The following is a 19,903-nucleotide window of genomic DNA, read 5'->3' on the forward strand; positions in this document are numbered from 1 at the left end:
TTACCCTGATCCATTCCTCATTGATCTTAAGAGCCACAGAATGCTAGGCCAACAACTCAGCAGAGCTATCGGCACAAGCAACAAAACTGACAGAATCAGCAAAAGCAACTCCAGCAACATAGGACCTGCCCAAAACAGAACCACAACTAACAAGGCCAGCAGCACTACCAACCACAACAGGCTGATCCAACCAAATTAGCCAAAATATGATCATCAGACGTAAAAACATAAGAATATACAGCAACAGAACCAGCCATCAAGTCATCCTTATGGCCAACCTCAGGAACCTGTACAGCAGTAGGGGCAGCATCAGCTTCTTGACCTTGAATAGCAGCAGCAACTTGGGGATCATCCCATCAGATTTGACCACTGTATAATGTTTCCGCAGAACCCCTTGCCACCAAGTGGACTTCTTGAATATCTTGAAAATATAGTTAAGTTAATTTTATTTTATTTAATGCAAATAACATGATAACACAAAAGCTGATATTACAATGAAGCAATTTAAAAGCTCTTTGAAGCTGATTATTTGATGAGAGAGCAGACCTTACAAAATATTCTAACAGAGACTCTATCTGCTCCTCATCGATGCTGGAAATTCAAGAGTTTTATACAAAAAGCAAATGTAAACGCGAAGAAAAATGTGAAGCCCACAAGAACTATGGCTACAGTTCCCAAAAAATCATTATTGAATCCAAAATAATCTGCTAAATACTCATTCAGCGGCACTCCTGGCTTCTTCCCATCTACCTCTATGAGGTCGGTGACGTCTCCGTACTGGGAAACAATGAGTCCATAAACCGTCCAAGCTAATGGGCAGATCCAATAATACCAAACCCACCATATTGGAATTTTCTGCATCAAAACAGAGTAAAAAATCCCCAATAGAAGCATGAGATAAACCTTCAGTTTTGAATTCATAGAAGTCTGCATATGTATATTAAAACTGGTAGACATAATGAACATGAGATAGCATCCAAAGCTTTTGAACTTCGGTCGTGATTAAAACATAAGAAAACGCTCATAAAAAGTTACATGTCACTAAGGATTAGTGCTTGTATTTGCTAACTCGTTAATTGAATATTTTACTAGTAGGTAGAGGAGTTGAAGGAAAGATGGAATAAATTATTGGCGAAAATAGACTAAATAGAGAAACACAAGATCCAGTCAAAACTGCAGCCACTTGTAGGTTTGGCGTGATTGAGACTGTCATCATCCCATGATAGGTAAAGTAGAGAAATGAAATGAAATTGATGAAGAAAAACCACAAGAACTTCAGAATTGTCAATTTGAAATCAATCATGCCGTAGACTATGATCGAATAAATAATTGTTTGGAAAATGGTGTATGGAATTTCAATGGCCACCTGCGCCGACAATTTAAATTGTATTAGCAATATCCCGTGTTATTCAATTGTGAAATGTTTGAATAAAAGTAGAATATGGTGAAACATTTCTTCATATTAACATATAGAAAATGTTTGAAAATCTACATGCCTGGGCCAAAGCATAGGGCATTGCAGAATACATTCCTGCAGCTTTTTCTCTATAAAACCCTATTCTCTCAACTGAAACCATAGGCTGTACTGTTTGGCAATTCATTACTCCTATGAATAACACTGCTGAATACATGCCACCTATGATATTAAAGATATTTATATTGTTATCCCTGTTGCCAACAGATTTCTAGTTAGTATCTTTGAAATTAACTAAGAAGCTAGATTGACGTAACAAATGTAATTGATTTTCATATTTTGTACAACGATGCACATACCGTTTTCCTCCAACCTGCCAAAATATCGATCCAACTAATGCGCCAACCAAAAAACTTATTAGAAGTCTAATGCTATTGTAGTCTGGACTTCTCCAATATGACAAATTTTGCTTCCACAAACAAAATCTGAATTGTTCAAAGAAAGATTGTGAAAATTGGGTTGGAAAATAAAGATCTTTTGCACCGGAAGGTGGATGACACAGCTCTTCTGCTAACAATATATTCCTCCTGCATCACTAAACCATGCATCATCAGTTCATAGTTGGTTGTTTCGAAAAAGCCACATGTTAGATACAAGTTCTAAATTTTAAAAAACTTACTTATAGAGAGTTGAGTTCTTGTAGTGTTCTGCAAAGTCTATTCCATGAAAATGTTCAGCGGTAGTAGAGCTCACTTCTAACATCCACGTAGCAGGATTTTGCTTATGCTTTATTTTTGGCACTCCAGGAAAAGCCTGTAACAAAGCAGATTGGAAAAGATAAGATTGTTTTGAATTTTCTTATACCCAGTTTATATTTGTAATTCATTTCCAAACTTCTCTTTGCATTTCTAGTGACTTATTATAAGACTTCAATACAACCGTTTTCGTGTCTCTCTTATTTGTTAACTCCCAAATTCTTACAAATTTATATCTTGACATTCGTCTTATTGTAAAAATATTTATATTATAATTTTTTTCATCATAGTTTGGTTTTGAATTTTAATTTTTGACTTTTATTGCTCACTCTTTTATGCAACAACTTTTCTCTCTCTTTTACCAAATTATATCTTCAGCGACTTCAGAAACACTTCTCGTTAAAAGTATCACCTATTAAAAACGGTCAATTCATAGATAAACTTACCTCAAAATACTCGACAACCTTTTCAGAGTTTTGACCCAAGGGTCCTGCAAAGATGACTTGACCACCTGTTTTCATTAGGAGCAGCTTCACCGAAAACGAAACAGGAATTAATATCTATTGAAAAAAAGCACACTGTCAAATACAGCCATTTCAGATTTATTCTACCTCATCGAAAGATTCAAATATGTCAATGCTAGGCTGATGAATGGTACAGACAACGGTTCTTCCTGTATCAACTGTATTGCGTACAGCTCTCATGACAATAGCTGCTGATCTGGCATCTAGTCCTGAAGTTGGTTCATCCATGAAAATAATAGATGGATTTGCAACAAGCTCCACAGCAATTGTTAATCTTTTTCTTTGTTCTATTGACAAACCAGTTACACCAGGAAGTCCCACCAATGCATCCCTTAAACCATCCAACTCTACCAGCTCCATAACCTCATCCACAAAGGCCTATGGCAGTTCAAAATGAGTCGATTCAGTCAGAGCTAAAGAAAGAACTGAATCCCACCAAATAATGTAAAGATCGAATATGCAATACAGAAAGCTGAGTTTTGGACTTACAGTTTTGGTGGTGTTATCAACTTCCTTTGGAAGACGAAGAAAAGCAGAATATATTAAGGACTCTCTCACTGTTACTTGTGGCGAGTGAATATCAGTTTGCTCACAATAGCCAGATATTCGAGCAAATGTTTCTTGCTTTTTTGGAAATCCAGAGATCCTAATTTCCCCTTCAATATATCCTTCTGTTTTCCTTCCTACCAAAACATCCATGAGTGTCGTCTTTCCAGCCCCACTAACTCCCATCAAAGCTGTGAGAACTCCTGGTCTAAATGCCCCGGTTACATTACGAAGTAGTTGAAGTTTATCGTCTGTTTTTCCCCGCGCTTTCATTTCCTGTGGAGGGTTCAATGCGAAAAGTGATAATATTATCCAAAATTCCCTTTTTTTGGTATGTTTATTCAAATTGAATCATCTTATTAACCAATTAGGGGATACATGAACACTCAATTTCATGGTTCAACTCACTAGCAAATACTGATAACTATCAACTTAACAAGTGAAACAAGCATGGTTTATACCCGAGGCATGTCAACGGAGTAATTCACGTTAATAAAGGACATTGTCAATGGTTTGAAAGAAAGAACCATTCCTCGCTTTGATCGATCCCATCTTAACCTGATGGATCTGCTTTTCTTCTGCATAAACAGACACTACCGAGCAGACCGGGGGAGACACGATTTTACTATGGAAGACTCATAGGACTACTATGTATTTCTAGAAAATGTTGGCTCTTCTGTAATTATTTCTCTTTTCTATGATTCTTAAACCATGCCAATCTTCTGATTTTGAAGTTGACAATTCAAGAACATTTTTTAAAAGAGAAGAAAAAATCATTCTTACTTGCGCCTTTTCCCATTTTGGTAGGAGATGTTTTAGATGCCGCCCTATTAGATTTTGATTCACCGAATTGGAGCTCTTGTTCTGGCGCAACATCTCCAAGCCCGGAGGCTTGTGTGTGCATTTCTTTTGATATTATAACCTGATGCTTGGTAAGAGCTTTTCAGCACGAAAAGCATACTCAGCATGCAGAAAGGCCCAGATTTTGAATTTAATGAAGACGGTATAGAATGAATGAGAGAACGTACGATTCAAATATGCAAGCGATATTGTGAATAAAAAGTTGAAGAGTACAGAAAATCCCAATAAAGCTGCAGCTCCGATCCAATACCAATATGCGTTGGGGTTGATGTTACGCCTCTCAAGAAAACCAAGAACCAAGTTTGGTGAAGAATCTGTACTCTGTAATTTGAAAGAATAATCAATCTGTTAATTTATTAGACCCTTGTATAGTAGGCAGTGCACTTGCTGTTTATATTAACTGTCCCTGTTCATTCACCTCTTGAGTTGTTTGTTGTTCTTACAAGCAATATTGCTACAGCATTTAATGTGTTTAGATTAGTTAATATGGACTGAAACTTACTATATTCCATCTGGGATCAAGCATCTCATTCAAAACAAGGGAACTTTGTGCATATGCTAGAGGAGAGCACCAGTAACCCCATCTCAACCACTTAGGTATGCTGTCTGTATAGTAAACAAAATGTTAAAGAAGCTGAGATCCAATTCAAATGTTTTCTTTCTGAGTACCGTGTAGCTTGAGAAGGCTGACATACCTTTGGTTATGATAACTCCTCCAAACAGAGAAACTAGTAGCAAAGTGAGTGCTGCTCCAATATTTGATACTGTCGTCGTCCTACAAAGTCCTGCTAAAAATCTGAAAAGAGAAGATGACGTCTGATGTAGCAGAAATAGTATAAGAAAATGCCTGAAAAACCTGCGTTGTCAGCGGCACTAAAAGTGTAAAGGTTCTGACAAACCATTTTCAACCAATGATAAACATTCTAAAATTACTTCCAAAAGTCCGTGGACTGTTCTCAAAGAAGTGTCACTTGTCATGCTAGAGAAGGTATTTCACGAAATTAATGAAAAGAGAAAATGGTTCAGGCTTGACGGTGCATCACTTATCAATGTTAATACAATCTTGAAGCTTACCTGACAGCCTCAGGGGCAAATCCTACTCCATAATAGGTCACGGCAATCCAAACACCTGATTCCAATAATGAGATTGGACTACTCAGCAAAAAGGATGGAAGGGAGAAAGCCCATGCAGGATACAACAACAGGTCTCGTTGTTTGTAAAATACGGGTAGCCTGGCAAGTGTCAATGGAAGCTCAGCCATGCCATTGAACGTGTTTGTCATCAGAGCAATGAAGAGAATCCCAAGGTACAAATTTACATCCTCCTCATCTCGTTGATGCATTCGTGTTCTCAAGAACACTGTAGTTGCTACAAATGCTACGAATATAATCTGCATAATAAAAATCTTTCACGAGGCCTGGTTATATTGAGTGTGAATCACTATACGGTAGAGCTTCTCGTTGTACATTAAGGCTTACCTGTACAGTCTTGAATATGTAAATGAAGGAATTGCGTTTGAGAAGAAGCCATTCTTTGGCAAAGCAGACCCTGAAGATCTCCATTTTAGGAATTAGGTTTTTACTTAATACAGCAGATCGCTTGCTGCTGGAAATCTCGTCCTGTGGTACATCTAATTTGCTGGAGAGCCTGCTATCTTCACGAAGTCTGTTGTACATATCCGCAAATTCGTTCACAGAGATATATTTATATGGTTTACTCCTGTCAGCCCAATATTGCTCTTGGTCCTTTATTGAAGTCACCTACAAATCACAGCCTAGTTACGTGTGTTTCTGGAAAAATACAATGAAAGTGAAAGTGAATTTCATGAAAAAACAGAAAATTAGTCTGCTGCATTGTGTAAATATCTATGGACTCAGAGGCACTTGAACCGGTGGATCTTAGCGGACAAGTTATTGGATCTTATTTATGTTGGAGTAATTCCTAGATGAGCTAAGATTCAAATTTAGAATCCTCTATTTATTGTTGGATTGTTTGATTACTGAGCTACTTATTTAATTTGGGTTCGAATTTAGAATCTCTCATTTGTTATTATTGGAGTGCTCCATCAGTGAGCTACTTCTGTTTAGCTTGTTTTCAACACCTCCTTTAACTATTCTGTAGAATGCATGAGGTTTTAGTTTGGCTTGGCTTTGATATTATGTTGATTTTTTTATAAATTAGCTACAATTCAAACCCACGACCAATTTTATTTTAAAATTTTAAGGTGGATATTTTACCTTTAAACTTTGGCTAAGTGTGATTTTTAATTCAAATGTGAATTATTTCCATCGATCAAGCGTGATCTTTAGTTCAAATGTGACTTACTTGAATTTCCATCGATTAACATTCAGTTTTATAATAAAAATGATATGTTTTAAAATATTTGAATTGTTTAAAACAATAATAAAGAAAGAGAGAATTGTTGGCATGTGGTAATTTCTACTGCTGCCGACAATCTAGACTTTGCCATAATATCTCAACTACCATATTTAATATGGAACCTTCTCATTGCCCTTCCATGTACAGTGTTTTCTTTTCACTTTTTACATGTGTTTTTTGACTGATGAATTCCAGATCCTTCCTATCGTGAATATGCATGGTTCTGTATCTTTCTCAGACCTCTATAAATAAAAGCAGTTTTAATGGATGTAATCATAAGACAAACAAGCAATAATACAAAGCTTTGTCATTTTGTTTTAGTTTTTTCTCTCTCTACCCACCTTCACAGTGGTATCAGAGCATAGGCAGATTGTGGAATGAGAGCACAAGTAGATTGTGGAGTCACAGTCCAGGCAAATTGTGGAGCTAAAATAATAGATTGCTGCTGCGAGAGAAAAGGTATGCTGTGAGTTTAAAGGAGTGCTAATTCTTAATGGAATCATTGTCAATGTTTGTGGCAGAAATATGAGATCAGTCCAGCAGTAAGGTATTGCATTTTATTTTTGAAGTTGAGGCACTTCCATGAGTGTGTGATTATGAGCTGCATTTTGTTTTAAGTGGTTGGTTTTGTAAGAAGTTGGAGATCTTAATTTTTAATTGAGATAATTGATTCTGCTACCGTACTTAGAAATTGAACTATTTTGAAAAAAAATTGTATTTGTTTTAAAGTATGGCATCAAGCATGAATCAGTTTATGGTTCCAATATTTTTTGGCAAGAATTATGATCATTGGACATTTAGAGTGGAAACAATATTTTGTTCCCAAGAGTTATTGGAGATTGTTGTGAATGGATTTGTAGAGCCACTAGATGAATCATTATTAACTGCAGATCAAAAGGATGAACTCAAGGAAAATAGGAAAAAAAAATATAAAGGCTTTTCAAATTATTCAACAAGGTTTGGATGACACTATTCTTGCAAGGATTAATGGAGCTACAACAACTAAGCAAGCATGAGAGATCCTTGAAATAACATATCAAGGTATAAGCAAGGTAAAAGTATCTAAATTGCAGTCATTAAGAAGAGATTTTGAAAACCTCCAAATGAAAGATTTTGAGTTAGTAGAGCAATTTTCAATTCGAGTTATGAATGTGGTTAATCAAATAAGGTTGAATGGTAATGATCTAATAGATCAAAAAATTGTAGAAAAGATCTTAAGAAGCTTTCCTATTAAATTTGATAATATTGTTGTGGCAATTGAGGAATCTAAGGATTTGTCAAAATTATCTATAAATGAGTTGTTTGGGTCATTACAAAACCATGAATATAGGTTGAACATGCGTGATAATACTTCATTGGAGAATGCATTCAAAACACAAATGACATTTGGCAGGGGAAGAGGAAATCTAAGATTCAGAGGACGGGGAAGAGGACGAAATAATTATCAAAGAGAGGAAAGGAGTTTTGATCAAGGAGTAAGGAGAAATCAAAATTTAATTTCAAGGGGGCGCAATAACAATCAAGCATCAGAAAGATATGACAAATCAAATGTCCAATGTTATTATTGCAAGAGGTTTGGTCACCTAGCAAATGAATGTTAGAAGAAGCAAACAGATGTAGGCAAACAAAATGCAAATTTTTTTGAAAGTAGTCCAGGGACATTGTTCATTACATGTCATGTAGCTCAAGAGAGCTGAAGTGATATTTAGTTTCTAGACAGTGGTTGTAGCAATCATATGACAAGAAATAGAGATATATTTGAAAGGTTGGATACCTCAATCAAGTCAAAAGTAAAATTAGGCAATGATAACAGAGTGGAAGTAAGTGGAAAAAGGTACAATTGTTGTGATGACAAATCTTGATAAGAAATCTATTCTTGACGTGTATTTTTTACCCGATTTAAAGCATAATCTTATTAGTATGGGACAACTTACACAAAAAATTATAAAGTTATTTTTGAAAATAACATTTGCACTATATTTGATATTTCTCCTAGTACCATGGTCATTGCAAGGGTTGAAATGACACATAATAGAATGTTTCCACTTCACATGAAAAATGGAGTGATGGACGAGAATGGAATGAGTTTCAAGGCAACTTGTCAAGATCAATCATGGATATGGCGTTTGAGGTATGGTCATGTAAATTTCAAGGGATTGAGTTTATTGCAAAGAAAGGAAATGGTAAGAGCACCATTTAGTTCATGTGAAAGTTGCATCTTAGCTAAGCAACATAGGGAAAGTTTTCCAAAAGAAATGTCATATAAAGCTTGGGCACCTTTAGAAATTGTGCATACTGATATATGTGGTCCTATGCAAGTGCCATCATTAGGGGGAAGCATTTATTTTCTAACATTCATTGATGAATTTAGTAGAAAGACATGGGTTTATTTTCTTAAATATAGATTTGAAACATTTAGCAAGTTTAAGGAGTTTAAGGCATTTGTTGAGAAACAAAGTGGTCTATCCATTAAGGTATTAAGGTCAGATAGAGGGGGAGAATACATGTCAAATGAGTTTTTGGCTTATTGCAGGCATAATGGAATAAATAAGTAGTTCACTACAAGTTACGCACCTCAACAGAATGGTGTTGCCGAAAGAAAGAATCGAACAATAATGGAGATGACAAGAAGCATGTTGAAGGGTAAGAATAGATACCAAATCAATATTGGGCTGAAGAAGTAGCTTGTGCTATTTATACCTTGAATAGGAGTCCAACAAAGATTGTAAGAGACAAGATTCCACAAGAAGCATGGAGTGGTAAGCATCGTTTTGTTTCCCATTTTAGAGTATTTGGTTGTATTGCATATCATAGTTCCGAGAATCACGGTGATTCATGCGATTCAATTCAAGCCAAACGATTTTTTGTGAATCGGTGAATCGAATTAGTGATAAAGGGTTTATGAAATAAGTTACTAAATTTCAAGGATTTTTTAAATTTGCCGATTCATGGTCGATTCATGGCCGGTTCACGATTCGATTTGGCCCTGTTGATTCCAATCTGATTCCAATTTTTGTTACTTTGTTGCATATGCACACATTCCTAAAGAAACAAGGAGTAAATTGCATGATAAGAGTGAAAAAAGTATTTTTATTGGTTATGATGAACAATCTAAGGCATATAAGTTGTTTAATCCTATAATTCAAAAATTCATTATAAGTAGAGATGTTGTGTTCAAAGAAGAAGAATCTTGGGATGGCAATATAAATAAGACAATTATAGGCACAACTCCAATACTATATGATGACCAAGAAGGAAAAGACCAAGAGAATCAAGTAGATCAAACAAATGAGCAAGGGGGAACTCCTTCAAGAAGTACACATGGAGATAACACACAAATGGAAGATGTGCAAGGAGAATCTTCAAGTCCACAAGTAAGTAATGACTCTAATCCTACACTTGCATCACTGAGATCAAGCATTAAGAAAAATAATACTAAAGGTTTGCAAGAGATTTATGAACAAGGGGATAGAATAGATTTACAATCAAATTTTTCTTTATTTGCTCAAAATCCTATATATTTTGAAGATGCAATCAAGGAAAAATAGTGGATTAATGCATTGAATGAAGAAATGGAATCTATTGATAAAAATGATACATGGGAACTAGTTGATTTGACTGAGAATAAAGAATGCATAAGTGTAAAATGGGTTTATAAAACTAAGTATAAGGTAAATAGAGAAGTTGATAAATATAAGGCAAGATTAGTAGCTAAAGAGTTTGCACAAGAATATGGAGTTGATTATAATGAAACTTTTGCACTCGTAGCTAGACTAGATACTGTTAGAATGGTATTAGCTATTGCAGCTCAAAACAAATATGTGGTTTATCAAATAGATGTAAAATCAGCTTTCTCAAATGGGTATTTGGAAGAAGAAGTTTATGTGCAACAACCACTGGGTTATGAAATCAAAGGACACGAACACATGGTTTATAGGTTGAAGAAGGCACTTTATGGGTTGAAACAAGCACCAAGAACATGGTATAACATAACTGATTCATATATGATTAAGAATGGATTTAATAGAAGCACTTGTGAGCCAACACTATACACTAAAGTCAATAAGGAAGGTCAAATTTTGATTGTTTTCTTGTATGTTGATGATTTGATCTTTACAGGTAATTTTTCCATTGATATGTTTAAATCGGCAATGAAGAAAGAATTTGAGATGACAAATTTGGGTTTGATGAAATATTTTCTTGGCATTCAAGTAACACAAAATGACAAGGGTATTTTTATTTGTCAAAATAAATATGCACAAGATGTTATGAGACAGTTTAGAATGATAAATTGTAATCCAGTCTCTACACCTATGACAATGGGCACAAAATTAAGTAGAGAAGATAATGAGACTGAATTTGATTCTACTCAATTTAGAAAATTGGTTGGTAGTTCAATGTATCTCACAACAACTAGGCTTGGTATTATGTATGCAGTGAGTGTAATATCTAGATATATGGATTCACCTAAGAACTCACATTGGCAAGCAAGAAAGCAAATATTGAGATACATTGCAGGGACTTTGAATTATGGCATAATGTATTCTTCTTCAGAGGATTTTCAGTTGGTTAGATATATTGACAGTGACTTTGCAGGAAGTATTGATGATAGAAAGAGCACATCTGGATATGCATTTCATTTTGGAACAGGTATTGTGGCGTGGGCATCAGAGAAGCAACCTATCGTGACTATTTCTTCAACTGAAGTAGAATATGTAACTGGTACATCAACAACATGTCAAGCAGTATGGATGTGAAGAGTCTTGAAAGATCTAATGCATGAGCAAGATGAGTCTACTACAATCTATTGTGATAACAAGTCCACCATCGCACTATCAAAGAATCATGTTTTTCACAAGAGGACAAAGCACATTGATACTAGATATCATTTTATTTGAGAATTGGTCAATAATGGAGAAATCAGCTTGGAGTATTGCAGATCCAAAGATCAATTGACAGATATATTTACAAAGGCATTAGCACAAGAACAATTTGAATATTTAAGAGACCAAATGAATATTGTAAATTTTGATGTAATTAATGGTAGAAATTAGAGGGGAGTGTTGGCATGTGGTAATTTCCACCGCTGCCGACAATCTAGACTTTGCCATAATATCTCAACTACCATATTTAATATGGAACCTTCCCACTGCCCTTCCATGTACATTGTTTTCTTTCCACTTTTTACATGTGTTTTTTGACTGATGAATTCCAAATCCTTCCTACCGTGAATATGCATGGTTTTGGATCTTTCTCAGACCTCTATAAATAGAGGCAGTTGTAATAGATGTAATCATAAGACAAAGAAGCAATAATACAAAGCTTTGTCATTTTGTTTTAGTTTTCTCTGTCTCTGTCCGCCTTCAAGAATTTCTATGATTTAAGAAGCATCCAATGTAGGTAATGTAAGAAATATGGACCTATGAGTATGAATGCAGACAAGTGAAATCTGTCTAGAACCAAAGAATTCCACCATTTGTGACTTATTTCCATCGATTAACATTCAGTCTTCAAAATAAAAATGATAAGTTCTTTTTATCTATGTTTTAAAATATTCGAATTGTTAAAAACAATAATAATAAAGAAAGAGAGAATTTCTGTGATTTAAGAAGCATCCAATGCAGGTAATGTGACTAATATGGACCTATGAGTATGACAGCAGAAAAGTGAACTCTGTCCAGAACCAAAGAATTCCACCATTTTCACATGTAATTGAATAACAACACCAAAATGATGTGTGGTTCTTCGATGGTGGTTAGACAAATTACATGATAGGTAAATCTGTTTTTTTTATCGAAGGACTATATTAGATAATTTAAACAAAAACCAAATGATAAAAGACGTTGATGTTATGAGAAAAGGTACCCTAACTAAGATCACATTCATTTTACTTTGTTCTGATACCAATTTTAAAATGATAATTTGTAACAGCACCGAAGAAAAAGATTTTATTTATATTAGGAAACCACAAATCTTATATGAATAAATTTTAAGACAAATAAAATTTTAATGTGAGATATACAGTTAGTTGATGTATACAGCTAACTTTTCATTTGCAGAAATATTGTGTACATTCCTCTTTTCAATTTGCTATTAACCCATGAATGAACAGATTAAATAAAATATTTTCTTATAAACTTTTAACTTTCATCAACTCCTCAAAAAGATAATGAATTTTATATGCCTTAGATTCTTGCTAATCATTTTATACTTGATGACAAAGATTCGAAGTATATATTCACCTCCTGCAAGAAATCTGCAGCACCCTTTCTCTCGGGGCATCTGAATCCACAATTCTCAATAAATTCAAGCACGTGCTCCCTCGGCCCATGGTAGACGATCTGTCCTTCTGAAAGAAGAATTATGTCGTCAAATAATTCGTATGTTTCTGGTGCAGGCTGAACTAATGACATGAGAATAGTTGAATTCATATAGCAACAGAGTTGTTGAAGACATTTAACAATTTGATACGTTGTAGAACTGTCAAGGCCTGTGGAAATTTCATCCATGAAAAGAGTAGTTTTTGGTCCAACAATGATCTCACCTGCAGCCAATCAAAATAATCACTTACAAATCATACATTTTCAATCCATAGAAACGCGGAAAGCAACAATACTGAAGTGCACTATTTAACATGCATACCAGTTGTGAGACGTTTTTTCTGTCCACCTGAAATTCCTCTGAACATTTCATCTCCTGCTACTGTATCTGCACATATATCCATGCCAAGAATCTGTTGCCAAGTTGGAGTCAGTCAAGATAGTCTTCTATACTTTTTTCCAGAAACTTGTAATTTAGTGACTGTAAAAAATTATAGACGATTCCACTCTAAGAAGGGGGAAAGATGAACTTAATGACTTCTAGTTTGCATATGTTTCACAACAGAGATTGTTCTTCGTTTTCTGTGCATGAAAAATGGATAAATATAAAAGCTTTTCCTTTATCTTTATTATTATGTTGTATATTAAATAGATAAATTTATTGAAATAATAACTCTTTGTTATTTAATGTATATATTATAAATTAATTATATTTTTGAAGTGTATTTTAGAAAGAAAAATAGAGTACGTATAATATATTGTTTCAAGTTTATTTGTAATTTTATAATTGTCTAATAATCAAATAGTTTATATATATATTATTTTTTTTAAAATCTTAAAAATAATTTAAAAATATTATTTTAAAGATATTAAGATAGTATTTGTAAATTAGATTTTAGTTTTTTATCATGTTATAATTTCTTAATTAGTATTTTAATTTTTTGAACTTATTTTTTAATTAGTATTTTCATTTTTAAAATTTAATTTTATTAATATATCTTTGTCTCATTCTATGTAATCTAAAACAATCTAAAAACATATTCTTTAAACAGTTTCTGTTAAATAATCTATCGGAATTAAAAATCAATATTCTATTTAAATTTTCCTAAGATTTTTTGTTTTAAGAAATATTTGTCCTTCCTGATAAAACAATCATATATTTACTTTTCATGTTTCCTGCAATGCACCCCAATGACGAAAAATTCACCCACCTTCAGAACGTAATCTGTCTGAAGGCTGCTCTGGACACCTTCCTCGGACGTTGCCTGCAATCTCAACGTAAGCTCAAGAATATCATCAATATCAATACGCCAGAATTTGACTAAAAAAAAAAAAAAAAAAAAACAGTTCATCAATTTTAGTACGCCTTATTATTATTATTACTAGTTTATATATATTTTTATATATATAAAAAAGCTGAGAGTTATCTTTCTCGAGGCGCCCATTTTCATAAATTACCTCAGTCGAAAAGGATAACTCTTGGCAAATTTTTCAAAATTGCTGAAAAGTTTACAAGGATGGATGCTTTCATTGTAGAAGACTCTCGGCTTAATCAAATTTTTCAAAATTGCTGAAAAGTTTACAATGATGGATGCTTTCATTGTAGAAGCCTCTCGACTTAATAATATTTTTCCTAATTTCAGATGCTTTTTTTTTGCAACTCAACTAATTAACTTGACCATTAACATCCATAAGGACCACGAAACGGGAATTGGAAGGCTCACCTTCATGAAAAGATCGACTTCAGCATCTGGCAAAATTCCAGCTTTTTTCTCTCTTCTATCCAGCTCGAAGAGCATTTCTGTTCACATATTCAATACAACAAATGTATTAGTTGCAATGGAAAAACGTAAGATGCAGGGAATTCTGAAATAAGGAGATGTCTAGTTCCATACCGTATTTACTACCAACACCCTGACACTTTGCAGAGAAATCGAGGGTCTCTCTAACAGTCATCGCCCCTACATGCAGATCATTTTGACTTATGTAGGCAGGTGTTTTCTGCGGGACAAATTCCTTCAGCGAATGCCCATTGTAAGTTACGGAGCCACTTACCTGTGCTTATTGTGATTGTGTAAGCAGACAATAAAAAATTGTAATTGTGAAGTATGTGGGAGGCAGAAAAAAATTTGACCTTTAGGTTCTTGTCCAATCTTCCGGCCAAGGCTAAAAGCAGAGTAGACTTTCCAGATCCAGGTTGGCCTGGTAACAAGGTAATTCTGCAACAGGTGTATTTAATCTATCACAATCTTTGAAATTTGTAAATAGAACTATATGTATTACATGCTTTAAAATTTTGAATTTTTTTGAGTTTACCGGGACGGCTTTACAATCCCACTGACATCCTTAAGAATAGTTAATTTTGTCTTTTTGGTCCATGATAATCCAACCATGCCCAGTATTGCCTGCAATCCATTTATTTGTTACCCATCAAGCAATTAATTTCAAAAATTAAATAGTAAAATACCATTGAGATTCATGACTCTAGATATATGCTATATGAAAAACCTCACGGCTCCAAGAAATTATATTTTAATAGAAGCAAGTTTTATCTGAAAACAACTGAAATAAAATCTTATGCATCTGCTGAACAAAATTTGATGGAAGTTTTACATCTTACTGTATTTTCTATCTAAACGGAATCTATTCTTTACCTATATAATTGAATTTTCATTACTTGATGAAGATTTTTCGTGTTTGATGAAACATATGCTTTATCGTTATTTATTGAGAATAATCCCCACAAAAATTGTTTGTATATTTTTAAATTATATTAGGGAAGAGGTCTTGTAGTCATCCACGTTAATTTCACTCACTTAGAATTCCTAATCCGTATGTCAAAATTTGCCAATGTTTTTGGTGAATCTCTGTAGGTGACTGAAGAGCTTAAAGCTAACTTTTCGTCTTTTCCACATTTACGGAGCTCTTTGTAGAACTCGTGGAGTGCAATGTGGTCTAAAAGTGTCATTTTAAAACATTAGGCCGGAACCCATTATGTTCACCCTCCAATAGCTGTTTTTGTCCAAATAGACTAATCAGCAACCAGGAAAGCTAAAAAATGATCAAATATTAGTACATGTGTGATTAGCTATTAGTACATTTGCTATATTTTTTGGAGATTTTTACAAACATAAATTAAAAATATCTATAACAAAAATACTGAAAATACCGCATCAGTTATTAGACCCCTGATGACTACATCTATACACCTCCTTTTTTTAAGAGAACAAGAAATTTCAAATGACAGATCATTTATTCCCCCGGAATTATTACAAGATCGCTATTAAAAGTACAGTATTTGGAAAAAAAAAAAAAACTGTTCATTTCAATTGTAAAAACTTTTAGAAAAACAGTTCCAAAGAAATTGTTTTTTGCGTCTCATTCCCGGTGACATTACCAACAATTTCTAGAGATGGCAAACTGTGCTAAGCATCTCTTATGTATTAAGTTTACTACAAAATAGCTTACCTCGAAGAAGTTCTTGGCTGAGTTCACAAGTGTGGGAAGCGCTCTCCCACCAAGTAAGCACTCAGCAGTTACTGTCAGATTTTCAAACCGAACTTCTATTGTTGGGATCCTAATCCCCATTCTGTTCATTGCCAGAAACATTTGTTTATTAGAAATACATGAGCGATCAAAAAGCATTATATGATAAGTACTACTAACAAGATAAACCAAGTTAACCATACAAACACTGCAAATTTTTAAATAACAAAATTATTAAAACTTAATATTTATGTAACCAGTTGGATATGAAGTCATATTTCAATAAAAAGTTGAGCTAAGTTTGTGAGAAAAGTAGATTAGAAATCAAACTCACAACTTAACCAAAAAACAATTCATATTCGGCACTTAAAAAATTGCTCGGCACATGAAGGTGCCGAGTGCCAGATAGCTCGACACTTGCTCGGCACTAGCTTGATGCCGAGTGACAGGCAAGAGGTGCCGAGTGAGCTCGGCACAGGAAGAACTCGGCACTCAATAATTGCTCGGCACCAATGGATGTCGAGTGAGCTCGGCTCCAACTGAGAGAGAAGATGCCAAGTGTTCTGTTTCAACCTTAAGAAATATAACTTAGGAAATATTTCAACGTGAATGCATTCACTATTAAAACCAGAGAGCCAAAGCTTAAAGCTTTCAACCAAACTTGTTAAATCCAATGAATAGAAGATTAAGAACAATGGATTAAGTATGCTGCTTGCTTTCTATTCAACTGAGATTTAAACTATTACAAATCTGGGAGCATTGGGCTTCAACCAGAAAAAACCCTATATTTACCCTAAAACTTCAAACGACTTCAATACTTCAAACTTTAAACTTGCAGCTCTAATGGCTGCATACAAAAACGCCTGGAGCAATCACTGCTTCACAGGTCGAATCCAATGAACTATAAACTTACAGAATGATCAGAGAGAAGCCGTGCAATTGCAGGCACGAAATAAAACAAGCTTCTTTCTCTGCACTCTGACGACTGGATCTGCTGATCTTCTTCTATTGCTTTTCTTTGCAACTTCTTTTTGATCTGCTTGATTTGTTGTTCATCTTGGAATGAATGAATAATATTCCTTTTGTTCCATTCCATTTTCCCTCTCAACGTTCAAATTCGAAATCTCACCTACCAAAATGAATGCCTGCCGTCCATGAATGCCTTCGGTGACCTGACATGGTAGATGGGCGTGGAGCTCGAGGACAACCTACAGGCGTTGACATTAATTTCCAACAAAGTTGAGCTGGTCCTATGTGGGACAGTATTTCAACATGGTATTAGAACCACAATAGGATAAGCTAGGAGCTTAAGTATTCTATAGAGTGGCTTTCAGGGGTGTAAATCACATCGAAATCAAAGATGGGCTAGTTCTATATGGGTTGCATTTTAGCAAGAAATAGGTCCTTTGAATCAACGTGTAAAGAAATTTTACCGTTGTAGCAGAATCAGGCTAGGAGTTTCAAGTATTTAATTAAGTTTTTAAAAATAAGCTAGTGAAAATAAACCACATCTGAATAAAAAATAAGCTGTTCCTATATGAACCAATAGCTCAGTGGTAGAATACTATTGGAAGTTGTAATCACTATCACCAAGACACATGTATCGTCAGAGAGGTTTAGTTTATAGAATTGAAAACTTCAACAAATATTTAATGGTCCTTATTCTTATTCGCAAGGGTCATCTTATCTAATATTCAATGTGCTGCAAAATAATTTATAATCCATATGCAGCCATGTGAAATTGCAGAACTGGACTTAAATGTTTGGATAAGAGTTTTGACTATAAATAGAGGTCCTTGAACAACGTAGAAGGCATGGAAAAAGAAAACAGTATATCTGTTTCCTATGAACAGCAGCTCATTCAAAGAAGAAGTCTAGGTTTATTTATTTTGTAATAGCAGTAGTTCAGTTTCTTTTTCTGTCTACTGTATGAGGATTAGTTCTAATTTGTAGAAGTGTAGTTTAATTTGTAAGAGCAGGAGTTCTGTTCTACATTTTTAGTAAGTATTGAAGCTTATGATTGAGTAATTTTCTTATGTGATAGAAAGAATTAAGCTATTCTTTATGGATTTTCTTGTTTGAATTGATCAATCTATATATCTCGTAGAATGAAAAGATCTCAATCTTTATATTAATCAGCTTAGCAAATGATTTTTATATTTTGTATATTCATTATACTCCTATTTCCTTAAACACTAGATCTGTGTAGATGATTTTAATATTTTCTATATCCATTATACTCCTATATCGTCACTCATCCATGGAAAACTTAACAAAAACCTGTACGTGATCAGTGTAATGCATCACCTTGACATTATGAAATACACATATTCGAATTGAAGAGTAACACTGAAAAAATCAAACTAATTCACTACTTGAAATCATTGCATTCGAACATCTACTATGCATGTGTTATTTTAAAGTTTCCATGTCTGAAAAACTCACCTATCTATACGAGCTCTCAATTTTCTCAAGAACTGATCATTGTCTTCGTCAATCACTTTGAAAACTTTCTCAATAAACTTTTGTCTTTGGCTGATTCCCAAGCTCCGAACGTCAACTTCCCTGAGAATTTCCGTATGATGCCCTTCACCATCCTCACTGACACTCTCAAACATGATACCAGTTCTCAAACGATTAACTGTTGGCAACCTCTGAAGAGCTGCCAATTTCAAGGCAGCTTCATCATCCTCCATATCTCTTTTCTCAAATGGACTTGATATGGTAGAAAGACTTGCTTTTGCCATTTTCTCACTTTGGCTTTTCATTTCCCTCCTTTCTAAACCTGCCATCTTTCTGAAATGAAACAATCAGGAATCTAATTTAATCAATCCTCTTCCAATGACTGCTGCTCTAATTCTTAAATCTCAATTACTGGTCTTTTTTTCCAGTCCTTCCAAACTAGCCGTTCTTAATACTGGATGGTGCGCTCTTTCTATGCGCCCAAAGGAATAAACAATTACAAGGACATTGTTAATATCATTACAGCATATTAGCTTCTTTATAGTTTAGTATATGATATGCCTGAGGCGGTGTGAATGTGACAAACAAGTTGAGCTAAAATTTCATATATTTGGACTTCTATTTTTCTCCGTCTTCTGTATAAAAATATATCTAACGGATCATTCTATAGAATAAAAAGAAATTGTTTATTCCGTCAAAACCTCTGAATGAACGATTATCATTGGTTTTCCCAAGCTCGATAATGACAAGTTAACCATCGGATTTTGAAATATACGTTTGTATTGTTTCCTTTCTTGAGATCAACGCAGAAGCATATTCCGTGGTTATATTTTTATGGATCTAATAATTTTAGTAAATTAATTAATTAAGTGGTTCTACAATTAAATCTTTAATTAATATATAAATGGGTCCAAATTAATAAATTTATTGTGGTGATGATGGGGCATTTAACAAGGTGATGGAGACTTTGAAGACACCGAAGATTGAAAACGATGTAAACTAGGCTATAAGACTTAACCATGATGTATTAAGGCATGTAATGGTTATTGGATGTGATGAAATGAATACAATGAGTAAGTGTCGTAAATAATGTAAATTCGTTCAAATGATGCCTAAAAGGATCATTGGGAATATAAAGGGTCGTAAATAATGTA

The 19,903-nt window shown here is 34.2% G+C and overlaps 1 protein-coding gene across 1 annotated transcript; it reads right to left on the reverse strand.

The window, feature by feature from the left end:
* Window positions 1-420: 420 nt before the first annotated feature.
* On the reverse strand, window positions 421-19,078 carry LOC149580275 (ABC transporter G family member 29-like). The gene is made up of 23 exons (XM_089803981.1): window positions 18,732-19,078; window positions 16,269-16,389; window positions 15,117-15,205; window positions 14,935-15,019; window positions 14,696-14,855; window positions 14,525-14,601; window positions 14,012-14,065; window positions 13,123-13,213; window positions 12,723-13,024; window positions 5,580-5,861; window positions 5,175-5,491; window positions 4,796-4,956; window positions 4,603-4,706; window positions 4,162-4,421; window positions 3,701-3,806; window positions 3,183-3,515; window positions 2,781-3,071; window positions 2,616-2,699; window positions 2,094-2,227; window positions 1,774-2,001; window positions 1,497-1,668; window positions 1,127-1,366; window positions 421-870 (listed from the first exon to the last, which is right to left on the reverse strand). Exons 1-23 carry the CDS (start codon window positions 19,076-19,078, stop codon window positions 583-585), a joined length of 4,326 nt encoding a protein of 1,441 aa, XP_089660107.1. The 3' UTR covers window positions 421-582.
* Between the last annotated feature and the right edge of the window lie 825 nt (window positions 19,079-19,903).

The sequence above is a fragment of the Cupressus sempervirens genome, chromosome 1 (genome assembly GCF_028749045.1).
Source record: "Cupressus sempervirens isolate cs-2001-9-10 chromosome 1, ASM2874904v1, whole genome shotgun sequence".
NCBI lineage: Eukaryota > Viridiplantae > Streptophyta > Pinopsida > Cupressales > Cupressaceae > Cupressus > Cupressus sempervirens.

Coding starts and splice junctions, on each gene's coding strand:
- LOC149580275 (XM_089803981.1), bottom strand. CDS start 19,078: ATGGCAGGTTTAGAAAGGAGGGAAATGAAAAGCCAAAGTGAGAAAATG. Junction 16,390..18,731: donor TTGAGAGCTCGTATAGATAG/GTGAGTTTTTCA, acceptor GGCAATGAACAG/AATGGGGATTAGGATCCCAA. Junction 15,206..16,268: donor CAGCCAAGAACTTCTTCGAG/GTAAGCTATTTT, acceptor AATGGATTGCAG/GCAATACTGGGCATGGTTGG.